The sequence below is a fragment of the Myotis daubentonii genome, chromosome X (genome assembly GCF_963259705.1).
Source record: "Myotis daubentonii chromosome X, mMyoDau2.1, whole genome shotgun sequence".
Classification (NCBI taxonomy): domain Eukaryota; kingdom Metazoa; phylum Chordata; class Mammalia; order Chiroptera; family Vespertilionidae; genus Myotis; species Myotis daubentonii.
Genome location: NC_081861.1, coordinates 4,910,215 through 4,925,042, shown reverse-complemented (window position 1 = coordinate 4,925,042; position 14,828 = coordinate 4,910,215). Strand labels below are relative to the sequence as shown.

Below are 14,828 nucleotides of genomic sequence, written 5' to 3'. Positions count from 1 at the left end.
TGAGCACAGCCTCACACGTTGCCTCAGCACACCCCGTTGCACACATACCCCCATGTCCTCTCAGACAGTCACTGGTGCCCCGTTTCTCACAGTTGTCTGGTGTCGTGCACACCATCTCTCAGAACCTCACCCCCATGGTCACCACCTCACAGAGCAGTCAGCCACTACACAGTCTCTGCCCATGACGTGTGCATGTACACGCCATATCATACACCCTGGTTGCTGTCACACGTGGTCTCACATACTAGTACACTCTTATACTTGCACATCATAACCCCCTATCATGAAGGGTGACACGTGCTGTCTCACACGGCCTCACGCCATCACCAGAGAACCACAGGCACCGTTGCACACCCCACCTACCACGGCTCTTTATTCAGTCCCACTCAGACTCACACCTCCAACTTCAGGACTCTGATGATTTATTTTACAAATCGTCGATGGTCCAGACCAAGAGCTGTGAGGGCCCAGAGGTTGGGTTGTAGAAACTTCTGGCTCCACGCGGAGAGGGACCCTACCCCTGCTCTGAGTCATGCTCTGTGTCCTCATGGGCTGAGTGGCGCCTCCACAGTGCTGGTGGTGGCGGGAGGCATGGGGCCTGTGGGGAAGGAGCCTGTGGTTGAACCCAACAGGGGCCCGGGGGAAGGCATGAGGTGGCTGACAGGCCCTGACAGCACCTCGGGGCCCGGGCCTTGGTAGAGATGGGCAGTATCAGGTGGGCCCAATCTCCAGCCTGAGGGCACTTCCCCACAATTCCCACCATCGCTGCCCCCAGCCACCACCATGAAGCTACCAGCCGGAGCATCAGCGGGTCCTGTGCCTCCCAGGCTCGACACTGGCTTCTTTTCTTTCTGTGATGGCCTGGGTTTTCTAGACTTTATACCACCCTTCTGCACGGTCCGTGGTCGGTTCACCTGATGAAAGAGAGGCCATGAGTGTTCCCCAACCTCAGACTTTTGCCTCTGTGTCTCCACCAGGGACACCCTTTCCACCCCACTCCTTAACAGTGGGGAACTGGGTCAAGGACTAGGGGAGCAGGCCCCAGCTGTGGCACAGATAATGCCCTAAGGAGTCATGAGCTTGTGAGGCCCTAAGCAATGGAAAGGCTGAGGGAGCCTCTAGCCATAGGACTAGCTGATGGCTGGAGGGGAGGGGGAAGGAAATGAGAAATGGAGGAGAGAGAAGGGAGCAGGAGGGAAAGGACAGGGCAGGGAGGAGATGAAGGTGTAGAGAAGAGAAGGGTGATGGGGAAGGAGGAGGGAGTAGAATAACAGGGAGAAGAGAGAAAGGGAGATAGGAAGAATACAGGAAAGGAAAAGGAGAAGGAAGGCCAGGTTAGTGGGATGGGGGTGCAGGGGGCAGGCTCCAAGAGGCAGGGCACACCTGGTGTCGCTTGTAATAAATGCCGCAGGCATTGCACACGGGGTCTCTGTTAGCATTCAGCCGCCACACTGGCGTGGTGGTTGTCTGGCAGTTGGTGCACTGGGCACCTGCACGCTTGCTGACCTTCTGGGGGCAGCAAGAAAATGAGGGTCAGTGCCACTGGTGGGTGGAGGACCCAGGAGGTGAGGGTCAGGGTGCAGGCAGGGCTTCCTGGACAAGGCATAGACCGAGGGTGCTCTGAGGGGCGAGGACATGGCCTCCTGTCCCGGGGCTTTCCAGATGGCGTGGGGTGCTTCATCAGTGGTCCTCAGCGTTGGCGGACATTGGACTCCCTTGGGGAGTCGAAAACAATCCTGATGCCCAGGCAGCGCCCCAGGCCAAGTAAATCAACCCATCTCGGGAGGGCCCCACGGTGATCCCAGTGTGTAGCCAAGGATGAAAACTGCAGTGCAGGGAGTGGACGGCGTGCCTGCTTGCAGCCCGAGGGTGGGCTGAGGGTAGACACTCCTGTACAGAGCTGGGTCCCTGAGTGGATGGGGCAGGGAGGGGGGATGTGGGTTCTCATAGAGTGTGAGGGCAGAGATCCCTGCCCGGAGTGAGAACAGAGTACCTGGGTGAGGGGAGGCGGGCCTGGGCTCTTACCGGGCGCCTCTGGGGCTTGTTGTGCCTAGTCATCGTCTGACCACCGGCATTGCGCAGGTAGCACTGTGGAGCGGCTTTCGCTCTGCCGGACTTTCGCCCTGCCGGACTGTCGCTGTGCCTGGTACACGGGCTATCACACCGTCTCAGAACCACGCTGCATGGCGCACAATCCCAGGCCTCTGGTGAGGTGGACAGGGGGCAAGAGGGACCAGGCTCAGCCCAACTTTGCCTTGGACCCCATCCCCCTCCTCAACCTCCCTGTCCCTTTGGGGGAGCCTCACCACAGGTGGACAGGGGCAGGGTACCTTGGAGGTTGGGGGAGGAATAGACGGCTGGATTGGGGGGGCTTCTGGTTAGAGGAAAGAAGCTCCTAGGAAAGTCGGGGGGCCCGTAGGCACTGCTGGGGACAGGGATGGAGGAAGGCTCTGCAGGCCCCAGCATCAACAGGTCCGGACTCAGTCGCTGTGCGCTGATGTTCTCCAGGAAGGTGCCTCTTGCATAGGAATCTTCTGAGGCCTGGGGAGGGGTGTACTCCCAGGTGGGGCTCACAGATGCGGGAGGGTGGAGCCCAGTGCGTCCATAGGCCCAGCTGGCGTATGGTGAGCCTCCTGGGGTCCGCTCCAGACAGCAGAGGCATGCATTAACCTCGAAGACTGTTTGGGGTGTGGGTGGGTATGGGAAGGAAGAAAGAAGGGAACAGAAGGTCTGAAGCCATCCTGCTTTCAAGATGCGGTGATTCCCAACAGCCCCACGTGGTGGCCAACCTTCCCACCTTCCCATAGGTTGCCAGAGCAGCTGCTGGCCATTGGGTGACTCCTGGGTCTGAGTCCCACTGCTCACTCTGGCAGCTGCAGTCACCAGCAGCCTTTTCCCAATGGGCTTTTAGCAGAACTTTGTGGAGCCCCATGGGCCACTCAACTAGGCTCACCCCCACCTACTTACCGTATTCATTCCCAATGATGCAGTCTGGGGATGTACGTTCCCAGGTCTGCACATACACAGGGAACGTGATCCACACAGCCTCGGGAAGGCTTCTGGCCATTTCTAAGATGGCTGCTTTGTGGGGTTCTACCCTGGCTAAGGGTCTCCATGGATACCCCAGCAACATGGAACCCTGCCAGAAAAGCCAGTGCAGCAGCTGCCTGCATATGCTCCAACTGGGGCTGGGGATCAAACCTAAACCCAGGCGCATGCCCTTGTCTGGGAATCAAACCCGAGACCCTTCAGTGCACAAGCCCATGCTCCAACCACTGAGAACAGCAGCCAGTGCTCATCAGAGGGCCCATGAGAGGTTCCTATGGGCCAGGCCTGGAAGTTGCGTATGTCACTGTGCTCACGCCATTGATCAGAACTGTCACATGTCCACCTGTCATTGCAAGGGAGGCTGGGAAAGTGAGTGAGTCAGGAAGAAAGGGGAACAGGGTTGAAAAGCCTATAGCAGTGCCTGCTACAGGATTCTGTAGACTCCCCAGAGCTACGCTGTTTCATGTGGTGGCCACTAGCCACAGTCAAGACAGTGGCTCCTGTACAAGGGGAGGGCAAGGCTTCCAGACCAAGGCTGCCAGAGAGAGGCACATCAGGGCTACCTATACAGGGTCAGGAGGGTGTTTCCAGAGGGCAAGTTTAGGGGTTCCTATGAACGATCAGGTCAGAGATTCCCGAAACGGGTCAAGTTACAGATTTCTGTTGGAAGTCAGGGATAGGTTTCTGCAGAATCCAGCACTGTTATAGGCAGGGCTTCCTGTAGAGGGTCAGAGCCATGGAGCCGGCACAGGGTTAGATCAGCAAGCCCTGCACAGTGTCTGGGCAGGAGGTCCTGTGCCAGGTGAGGCTGTCGGTGCCTATATAGGATGAGGTCTGGACTTAAAGCAGGGGGTCAGGGCAGGTGCCTCCCACAGATTCAGGAAAGGTTTTCCCTGTAAGTTCAAGATTGAAGTGCACATTGAGAGTTGGATCACAGGTTCCGGTGGACTCTGCGGGGTAGGGTGTGAGGTAGGGATTGTTGTGCAGAGTGACGCCAGGGGTCATTGTCAACAATGCAAGCAAGGCTCCTGAACTCAATCGGGGTTCCCAAGGAGTTTACAGATGGGGATTTCTTTGTTTAAAATATATTTTTAAAGATTTCAGAGAGGAAGGGAGAGGGATAGAAACATCAATGGTAAGAGAGAATTTCTGCAGACAGAGTCAGGGAGGTGGTTTCAGAACTAGATTTTAAGATGAGCAAAGTGGTTGTAAAATACTCCCTGGACGGGAGGGCTGCAGTGCAGTGTGAGGACAGAGCTGTCCCGTCCAAGGTCCAGGCAGGATTCCTATAGAGATGGAGTCCCATGAAGAGGGTCAGGCCAGGCATTTCTATAAGGGTGGGTGGGGCAGGCTCAGTCCTGCCACCAGGAAAGGCGGAGGTTCCTGTGCTGTGGTGGCAGGACAGGGTGCCTCCTGTAGAAGGTGAGGACCGGTGATCCTGCTCAGGGTCAGGATGGGTTTCCTGTTGATTAGAGAAAGGGTTCCCTTAGAGCTCCAGTATCAGAGAGGCTCCTGAACCAGGCTAGGGCTGCCGTTTTGATAGGAGTTGGGGATCCGGGGCTCCTGAACACGGCGGGTCCAGGGGCCTGTCCAGCACAGGTTCTGCAAGAGGTTTCTGTTCAAGACGAGGACAGGGGCTCCCACAGGATGAGGAGGCTGGGGTTCTGTGGAGCGGCCAGGGAAGTTCTGGACAATCCCTGTCATGAGCAGGGACTACTGTGGTTCCTCAGTGGGCCAGTGTGCGGACGAGCTGAAGGGGTGCTGTTCTGTTGATGCTCAACCACTGAGCCACACCAGCCGGACTAGAGTATTTTTTCAGGTGTTCATGAAGGAAAGCACCTGAGCCTTCCGCTGTTGTTGACCACAGTGAGCACTCAGCAAACGGTGCTGCTTGTGGTTAGGAGCCTCTGGGCAGTGTGGGGCTAAGTCACGGAGCCTAGCTCAGCCCTGTGCCACCAGCTGTGTGGCCTTGGGAGAGACGCTTAACCTGTCTGGGTTAGGATGTCACCTGACTCCGTGCATGCTCCAGTGTGAGGGTTTGTTCCATGGAAGAACACATCCCAGGTGAGTGGGTGCATTGGGGAGGGAATTGGCACTGTGGGGAGCTCACCACCTATGGGGTCTAAATATCCCCCCCTAGAGATTATTTTGTCCTCCTAATCTCCCCCCTCCTTCTCTACCATTTCCCACAGGGCTGCAGGCCGAGCTGGGCTGAGAGAGATCAGAGATGAGTGACAGGAGGGCCCATGGACAACCCCACGGTCCCAGACCGGCCTCTGCCCTTCTTGCTGGCTGTCTTTCCAGCCCCAAACTTGGCCTCCCGTTCCTGTCCTGAACATGTCTTCTGTCCCCTGGAGGTGGGTCCCTAACTTACAGACTGAAATTGTATATATTGATACCTCCACAAACAAGTGTACGGAGCTGCTCACGCTGTCAGCCACTCAGAGACACCGTGACAGGGCACAGGATATGCGATACGCTCACATACACACGCTTGCACACAAGTATGCAGACCCACAAAGACCTCCTGGCACGCAGTACCTCAGGTCACACTGCTAGGTCTCCACATTCCGTCCTACACAGCCCTTGGTGAGCATCCCAGAAATGTTTATTGAGCAAATGCTGTGCCTGGCACACATGCTGTCACACCGTCTCAGAACCACCCTGCATGGTGCGCAATCACATGAGCACAGCCTCACACGTTGCCTCAGCACACCCCGTTGCACACATACCCCCATGTCCTCTCAGACAGTCACTGGTGCCCCGTTTCTCACAGTTGTCTGGTGTCGTGCACACCATCTCTCAGAACCTCACCCCCATGGTCACCACCTCACAGAGCAGTCAGCCACTACACAGTCTCTGCCCATGACGTGTGCATGTACACGCCATATCATACACCCTGGTTGCTGTCACACGTGGTCTCACATACTAGTACACTCTTATACTTGCACATCATAACCCCCTATCATGAAGGGTGACACGTGCTGTCTCACACGGCCTCACGCCATCACCAGAGAACCACAGGCACCGTTGCACACCCCACCTACCACGGCTCTTTATTCAGTCCCACTCAGACTCACACCTCCAACTTCAGGACTCTGATGATTTATTTTACAAATCGTCGATGGTCCAGACCAAGAGCTGTGAGGGCCCAGAGGTTGGGTTGTAGAAACTTCTGGCTCCACGCGGAGAGGGACCCTACCCCTGCTCTGAGTCATGCTCTGTGTCCTCATGGGCTGAGTGGCGCCTCCACAGTGCTGGTGGTGGCGGGAGGCATGGGGCCTGTGGGGAAGGAGCCTGTGGTTGAACCCAACAGGGGCCCGGGGGAAGGCATGAGGTGGCTGACAGGCCCTGACAGCACCTCGGGGCCCGGGCCTTGGTAGGGATGGGCAGTATCAGGTGGGCCCAATCTCCAGCCCGAGGCCACTTCCCCACAATTCCCACCATCGCTGCCCCCAGCCACCACCATGAAGCCACCAGCCACAGCATCAGCCGGTCCTGTGCCTCCCAGGCTCGACACTGGCTTCTTTTCTTTCTGTGATGGCCTGGGTTTTCTAGACTTTATACCACCCTTCTGCACGGTCCGTGGTCGGTTCACCTGATGAAAGAGAGGCCATGAGTGTTCCCCAACCTCAGACTTTTGCCTCTGTGTCTCCACCAGGGACACCCTTTCCACCCCACTCCTTAACAGTGGGGAACTGGGTCAAGGACTAGGGGAGCAGGCCCCAGCTGTGGCACAGATAATGCCCTAAGGAGTCATGAGCTTGTGAGGCCCTAAGCAATGGAAAGGCTGAGGGAGCCTCTAGCCATAGGACTAGCTGATGGCTGGAGGGGAGGGGGAAGGAAATGAGAAATGGAGGAGAGAGAAGGGAGCAGGAGGGAAAGGACAGGGCAGGGAGGAGATGAAGGTGTAGAGAAGAGAAGGGTGATGGGGAAGGAGGAGGGAGTAGAATAACAGGGAGAAGAGAGAAAGGGAGATAGGAAGAATACAGGAAAGGAAAAGGAGAAGGAAGGCCAGGTTAGTGGGATGGGGGTGCAGGGGGCAGGCTCCAAGAGGCAGGGCACACCTGGTGTCGCTTGTAATAAATGCCGCAGGCATTGCACACGGGGTCTCTGTTAGCATTCAGCCGCCACACTGGCGTGGTGGTTGTCTGGCAGTTGGTGCACTGGGCACCTGCACGCTTGCTGACCTTCTGGGGGCAGCAAGAAAATGAGGGTCAGTGCCACTGGTGGGTGGAGGACCCAGGAGGTGAGGGTCAGGGTGCAGGCAGGGCTTCCTGGACAAGGCATAGACCGAGGGTGCTCTGAGGGGCGAGGACATGGCCTCCTGTCCCGGGGCTTTCCAGATGGCGTGGGGTGCTTCATCAGTGGTCCTCAGCGTTGGCGGACATTGGACTCCCTTGGGGAGTCGAAAACAATCCTGATGCCCAGGCAGCGCCCCAGGCCAAGTAAATCAACCCATCTCGGGAGGGCCCCACGGTGATCCCAGTGTGTAGCCAAGGATGAAAACTGCAGTGCAGGGAGTGGACGGCGTGCCTGCTTGCAGCCCGAGGGTGGGCTGAGGGTAGACACTCCTGTACAGAGCTGGGTCCCTGAGTGGATGGGGCAGGGAGGGGGGATGTGGGTTCTCATAGAGTGTGAGGGCAGAGATCCCTGCCCGGAGTGAGAACAGAGTACCTGGGTGAGGGGAGGCGGGCCTGGGCTCTTACCGGGCGCCTCTGGGGCTTGTTGTGCCTAGTCATCGTCTGACCACCGGCATTGCGCAGGTAGCACTGTGGAGCGGCTTTCGCTCTGCCGGACTTTCGCCCTGCCGGACTGTCGCTGTGCCTGGTACACGGGCTATCACACCGTCTCAGAACCACGCTGCATGGCGCACAATCCCAGGCCTCTGGTGAGGTGGACAGGGGGCAAGAGGGACCAGGCTCAGCCCAACTTTGCCTTGGACCCCATCCCCCTCCTCAACCTCCCTGTCCCTTTGGGGGAGCCTCACCACAGGTGGACAGGGGCAGGGTACCTTGGAGGTTGGGGGAGGAATAGACGGCTGGATTGGGGGGGCTTCTGGTTAGAGGAAAGAAGCTCCTAGGAAAGTCGGGGGGCCCGTAGGCACTGCTGGGGACAGGGATGGAGGAAGGCTCTGCAGGCCCCAGCATCAACAGGTCCGGACTCAGTCGCTGTGCGCTGATGTTCTCCAGGAAGGTGCCTCTTGCATAGGAATCTTCTGAGGCCTGGGGAGGGGTGTACTCCCAGGTGGGGCTCACAGATGCGGGAGGGTGGAGCCCAGTGCGTCCATAGGCCCAGCTGGCGTATGGTGAGCCTCCTGGGGTCCGCTCCAGACAGCAGAGGCATGCATTAACCTCGAAGACTGTTTGGGGTGTGGGTGGGTATGGGAAGGAAGAAAGAAGGGAACAGAAGGTCTGAAGCCATCCTGCTTTCAAGATGCGGTGATTCCCAACAGCCCCACGTGGTGGCCAACCTTCCCACCTTCCCATAGGTTGCCAGAGCAGCTGCTGGCCATTGGGTGACTCCTGGGTCTGAGTCCCACTGCTCACTCTGGCAGCTGCAGTCACCAGCAGCCTTTTCCCAATGGGCTTTTAGCAGAACTTTGTGGAGCCCCATGGGCCACTCAACTAGGCTCACCCCCACCTACTTACCGTATTCATTCCCAATGATGCAGTCTGGGGATGTACGTTCCCAGGTCTGCACATACACAGGGAACGTGATCCACACAGCCTCGGGAAGGCTTCTGGCCATTTCTAAGATGGCTGCTTTGTGGGGTTCTACCCTGGCTAAGGGTCTCCATGGATACCCCAGCAACATGGAACCCTGCCAGAAAAGCCAGTGCAGCAGCTGCCTGCATATGCTCCAACTGGGGCTGGGGATCAAACCTAAACCCAGGCGCATGCCCTTGTCTGGGAATCAAACCCGAGACCCTTCAGTGCACAAGCCCATGCTCCAACCACTGAGAACAGCAGCCAGTGCTCATCAGAGGGCCCATGAGAGGTTCCTATGGGCCAGGCCTGGAAGTTGCGTATGTCACTGTGCTCACGCCATTGATCAGAACTGTCACATGTCCACCTGTCATTGCAAGGGAGGCTGGGAAAGTGAGTGAGTCAGGAAGAAAGGGGAACAGGGTTGAAAAGCCTATAGCAGTGCCTGCTACAGGATTCTGTAGACTCCCCAGAGCTACGCTGTTTCATGTGGTGGCCACTAGCCACAGTCAAGACAGTGGCTCCTGTACAAGGGGAGGGCAAGGCTTCCAGACCAAGGCTGCCAGAGAGAGGCACATCAGGGCTACCTATACAGGGTCAGGAGGGTGTTTCCAGAGGGCAAGTTTAGGGGTTCCTATGAACGATCAGGTCAGAGATTCCCGAAACGGGTCAAGTTACAGATTTCTGTTGGAAGTCAGGGATAGGTTTCTGCAGAATCCAGCACTGTTATAGGCAGGGCTTCCTGTAGAGGGTCAGAGCCATGGAGCCGGCACAGGGTTAGATCAGCAAGCCCTGCACAGTGTCTGGGCAGGAGGTCCTGTGCCAGGTGAGGCTGTCGGTGCCTATATAGGATGAGGTCTGGACTTAAAGCAGGGGGTCAGGGCAGGTGCCTCCCACAGATTCAGGAAAGGTTTTCCCTGTAAGTTCAAGATTGAAGTGCACATTGAGAGTTGGATCACAGGTTCCGGTGGACTCTGCGGGGTAGGGTGTGAGGTAGGGATTGTTGTGCAGAGTGACGCCAGGGGTCATTGTCAACAATGCAAGCAAGGCTCCTGAACTCAATCGGGGTTCCCAAGGAGTTTACAGATGGGGATTTCTTTGTTTAAAATATATTTTTAAAGATTTCAGAGAGGAAGGGAGAGGGATAGAAACATCAATGGTAAGAGAGAATTTCTGCAGACAGAGTCAGGGAGGTGGTTTCAGAACTAGATTTTAAGATGAGCAAAGTGGTTGTAAAATACTCCCTGGACGGGAGGGCTGCAGTGCAGTGTGAGGACAGAGCTGTCCCGTCCAAGGTCCAGGCAGGATTCCTATAGAGATGGAGTCCCATGAAGAGGGTCAGGCCAGGCATTTCTATAAGGGTGGGTGGGGCAGGCTCAGTCCTGCCACCAGGAAAGGCGGAGGTTCCTGTGCTGTGGTGGCAGGACAGGGTGCCTCCTGTAGAAGGTGAGGACCGGTGATCCTGCTCAGGGTCAGGATGGGTTTCCTGTTGATTAGAGAAAGGGTTCCCTTAGAGCTCCAGTATCAGAGAGGCTCCTGAACCAGGCTAGGGCTGCCGTTTTGATAGGAGTTGGGGATCCGGGGCTCCTGAACACGGCGGGTCCAGGGGCCTGTCCAGCACAGGTTCTGCAAGAGGTTTCTGTTCAAGACGAGGACAGGGGCTCCCACAGGATGAGGAGGCTGGGGTTCTGTGGAGCGGCCAGGGAAGTTCTGGACAATCCCTGTCATGAGCAGGGACTACTGTGGTTCCTCAGTGGGCCAGTGTGCGGACGAGCTGAAGGGGTGCTGTTCTGTTGATGCTCAACCACTGAGCCACACCAGCCGGACTAGAGTATTTTTTCAGGTGTTCATGAAGGAAAGCACCTGAGCCTTCCGCTGTTGTTGACCACAGTGAGCACTCAGCAAACGGTGCTGCTTGTGGTTAGGAGCCTCTGGGCAGTGTGGGGCTAAGTCACGGAGCCTAGCTCAGCCCTGTGCCACCAGCTGTGTGGCCTTGGGAGAGACGCTTAACCTGTCTGGGTTAGGATGTCACCTGACTCCGTGCATGCTCCAGTGTGAGGGTTTGTTCCATGGAAGAACACATCCCAGGTGAGTGGGTGCATTGGGGAGGGAATTGGCACTGTGGGGAGCTCACCACCTATGGGGTCTAAATATCCCCCCCTAGAGATTATTTTGTCCTCCTAATCTCCCCCCTCCTTCTCTACCATTTCCCACAGGGCTGCAGGCCGAGCTGGGCTGAGAGAGATCAGAGATGAGTGACAGGAGGGCCCATGGACAACCCCACGGTCCCAGACCGGCCTCTGCCCTTCTTGCTGGCTGTCTTTCCAGCCCCAAACTTGGCCTCCCGTTCCTGTCCTGAACATGTCTTCTGTCCCCTGGAGGTGGGTCCCTAACTTACAGACTGAAATTGTATATATTGATACCTCCACAAACAAGTGTACGGAGCTGCTCACGCTGTCAGCCACTCAGAGACACTGTGACAGGGCACAGGATATGCGATACGCTCACATACACACGCTTGCACACAAGTATGCAGACCCACAAAGACCTCCTGGCACGCAGTACCTCAGGTCACACTGCTAGGTCTCCACATTCCGTCCTACACAGCCCTTGGTGAGCATCCCAGAAATGTTTATTGAGCAAATGCTGTGCCTGGCACACATGCTGTCACACCGTCTCAGAACCACCCTGCATGGTGCGCAATCACATGAGCACAGCCTCACACGTTGCCTCAGCACACCCCGTTGCACACATACCCCCATGTCCTCTCAGACAGTCACTGGTGCCCCGTTTCTCACAGTTGTCTGGTGTCGTGCACACCATCTCTCAGAACCTCACCCCCATGGTCACCACCTCACAGAGCAGTCAGCCACTACACAGTCTCTGCCCATGACGTGTGCATGTACACGCCATATCATACACCCTGGTTGCTGTCACACGTGGTCTCACATACTAGTACACTCTTATACTTGCACATCATAACCCCCTATCATGAAGGGTGACACGTGCTGTCTCACACGGCCTCACGCCATCACCAGAGAACCACAGGCACCGTTGCACACCCCACCTACCACGGCTCTTTATTCAGTCCCACTCAGACTCACACCTCCAACTTCAGGACTCTGATGATTTATTTTACAAATCGTCGATGGTCCAGACCAAGAGCTGTGAGGGCCCAGAGGTTGGGTTGTAGAAACTTCTGGCTCCACGCGGAGAGGGACCCTACCCCTGCTCTGAGTCATGCTCTGTGTCCTCATGGGCTGAGTGGCGCCTCCACAGTGCTGGTGGTGGCGGGAGGCATGGGGCCTGTGGGGAAGGAGCCTGTGGTTGAACCCAACAGGGGCCCGGGGGAAGGCATGAGGTGGCTGACAGGCCCTGACAGCACCTCGGGGCCCGGGCCTTGGTAGAGATGGGCAGTATCAGGTGGGCCCAATCTCCAGCCTGAGGGCACTTCCCCACAATTCCCACCATCGCTGCCCCCAGCCACCACCATGAAGCTACCAGCCGGAGCATCAGCGGGTCCTGTGCCTCCCAGGCTCGACACTGGCTTCTTTTCTTTCTGTGATGGCCTGGGTTTTCTAGACTTTATACCACCCTTCTGCACGGTCCGTGGTCGGTTCACCTGATGAAAGAGAGGCCATGAGTGTTCCCCAACCTCAGACTTTTGCCTCTGTGTCTCCACCAGGGACACCCTTTCCACCCCACTCCTTAACAGTGGGGAACTGGGTCAAGGACTAGGGGAGCAGGCCCCAGCTGTGGCACAGATAATGCCCTAAGGAGTCATGAGCTTGTGAGGCCCTAAGCAATGGAAAGGCTGAGGGAGCCTCTAGCCATAGGACTAGCTGATGGCTGGAGGGGAGGGGGAAGGAAATGAGAAATGGAGGAGAGAGAAGGGAGCAGGAGGGAAAGGACAGGGCAGGGAGGAGATGAAGGTGTAGAGAAGAGAAGGGTGATGGGGAAGGAGGAGGGAGTAGAATAACAGGGAGAAGAGAGAAAGGGAGATAGGAAGAATACAGGAAAGGAAAAGGAGAAGGAAGGCCAGGTTAGTGGGATGGGGGTGCAGGGGGCAGGCTCCAAGAGGCAGGGCACACCTGGTGTCGCTTGTAATAAATGCCGCAGGCATTGCACACGGGGTCTCTGTTAGCATTCAGCCGCCACACTGGCGTGGTGGTTGTCTGGCAGTTGGTGCACTGGGCACCTGCACGCTTGCTGACCTTCTGGGGGCAGCAAGAAAATGAGGGTCAGTGCCACTGGTGGGTGGAGGACCCAGGAGGTGAGGGTCAGGGTGCAGGCAGGGCTTCCTGGACAAGGCATAGACCGAGGGTGCTCTGAGGGGCGAGGACATGGCCTCCTGTCCCGGGGCTTTCCAGATGGCGTGGGGTGCTTCATCAGTGGTCCTCAGCGTTGGCGGACATTGGACTCCCTTGGGGAGTCGAAAACAATCCTGATGCCCAGGCAGCGCCCCAGGCCAAGTAAATCAACCCATCTCGGGAGGGCCCCACGGTGATCCCAGTGTGTAGCCAAGGATGAAAACTGCAGTGCAGGGAGTGGACGGCGTGCCTGCTTGCAGCCCGAGGGTGGGCTGAGGGTAGACACTCCTGTACAGAGCTGGGTCCCTGAGTGGATGGGGCAGGGAGGGGGGATGTGGGTTCTCATAGAGTGTGAGGGCAGAGATCCCTGCCCGGAGTGAGAACAGAGTACCTGGGTGAGGGGAGGCGGGCCTGGGCTCTTACCGGGCGCCTCTGGGGCTTGTTGTGCCTAGTCATCGTCTGACCACCGGCATTGCGCAGGTAGCACTGTGGAGCGGCTTTCGCTCTGCCGGACTTTCGCCCTGCCGGACTGTCGCTGTGCCTGGTACACGGGCTATCACACCGTCTCAGAACCACGCTGCATGGCGCACAATCCCAGGCTTCTGGTGAGGTGGACAGGGGGCAAGAGGGACCAGGCTCAGCCCAACTTTGCCTTGGACCCCATCCCCCTCCTCAACCTCCCTGTCCCTTTGGGGGAGCCTCACCACAGGTGGACAGGGGCAGGGTTCCTTGGAGGTTGGGGGAGGAATAGACGGCTGGATTGGGGGGGCTTCTGGTTAGAGGAAAGAAGCTCCTAGGAAAGTCGGGGGGCCCGTAGGCACTGCTGGGGACAGGGATGGAGGAAGGCTCTGCAGGCCCCAGCATCAACAGGTCCGGACTCAGTCGCTGTGCGCTGATGTTCTCCAGGAAGGTGCCTCTTGCATAGGAATCTTCTGAGGCCTGGGGAGGGGTGTACTCCCAGGTGGGGCTCACAGATGCGGGAGGGTGGAGCCCAGTGCGTCCATAGGCCCAGCTGGCGTATGGTGAGCCTCCTGGGGTCCGCTCCAGACAGCAGAGGCATGCATTAACCTCGAAGACTGTTTGGGGTGTGGGTGGGTATGGGAAGGAAGAAAGAAGGGAACAGAAGGTCTGAAGCCATCCTGCTTTCAAGATGCGGTGATTCCCAACAGCCCCACGTGGTGGCCAACCTTCCCACCTTCCCATAGGTTGCCAGAGCAGCTGCTGGCCATTGGGTGACTCCTGGGTCTGAGTCCCACTGCTCACTCTGGCAGCTGCAGTCACCAGCAGCCTTTTCCCAATGGGCTTTTAGCAGAACTTTGTGGAGCCCCATGGGCCACTCAACTAGGCTCACCCCCACCTACTTACCGTATTCATTCCCAATGATGCAGTCTGGGGATGTACGTTCCCAGGTCTGCACATACACAGGGAACGTGATCCACACAGCCTCGGGAAGGCTTCTGGCCATTTCTAAGATGGCTGCTTTGTGGGGTTCTACCCTGGCTAAGGGTCTCCATGGATACCCCAGCAACATGGAACCCTGCCAGAAAAGCCAGTGCAGCAGCTGCCTGCATATGCTCCAACTGGGGCTGGGGATCAAACCTAAACCCAGGCGCATGCCCTTGTCTGGGAATCAAACCCGAGACCCTTCAGTGCACAAGCCCATGCTCCAACCACTGAGAACAGCAGCCAGTGCTCATCAGAGGGCCCATGAGAGGTTCCTATGGGCCAGGCCTGGAAGTTGCGTATGTCACTGTGCTCACGC

The 14,828-nt window shown here is 57.4% G+C and overlaps 3 protein-coding genes across 3 annotated transcripts; all 3 read right to left on the bottom strand.

The window, feature by feature from the left end:
• Positions 1–545: 545 nt before the first annotated feature.
• LOC132224728 (erythroid transcription factor-like) lies at positions 546–2,976 on the bottom strand. The gene is made up of 5 exons (XM_059679832.1): positions 2,968–2,976; positions 2,307–2,541; positions 2,026–2,204; positions 1,384–1,509; positions 546–914 (listed from the first exon to the last, which is right to left on the bottom strand). The coding sequence occupies exons 1-5, from the start codon at positions 2,974–2,976 to the stop codon at positions 546–548; spliced, it is 918 nt and encodes a 305-aa protein (XP_059535815.1).
• Positions 2,977–6,277: 3,301 nt separating this feature from the next.
• On the bottom strand, positions 6,278–8,708 carry LOC132224727 (erythroid transcription factor-like). The gene is made up of 5 exons (XM_059679831.1): positions 8,700–8,708; positions 8,039–8,273; positions 7,758–7,936; positions 7,116–7,241; positions 6,278–6,646 (listed from the first exon to the last, which is right to left on the bottom strand). Exons 1-5 carry the CDS (start codon positions 8,706–8,708, stop codon positions 6,278–6,280), a joined length of 918 nt encoding a protein of 305 aa, XP_059535814.1.
• A 3,301-nt stretch (positions 8,709–12,009) lies between these two features.
• On the bottom strand, positions 12,010–14,440 carry LOC132224726 (erythroid transcription factor-like). The gene is made up of 5 exons (XM_059679830.1): positions 14,432–14,440; positions 13,771–14,005; positions 13,490–13,668; positions 12,848–12,973; positions 12,010–12,378 (listed from the first exon to the last, which is right to left on the bottom strand). Exons 1-5 carry the CDS (start codon positions 14,438–14,440, stop codon positions 12,010–12,012), a joined length of 918 nt encoding a protein of 305 aa, XP_059535813.1.
• Between the last annotated feature and the right edge of the window lie 388 nt (positions 14,441–14,828).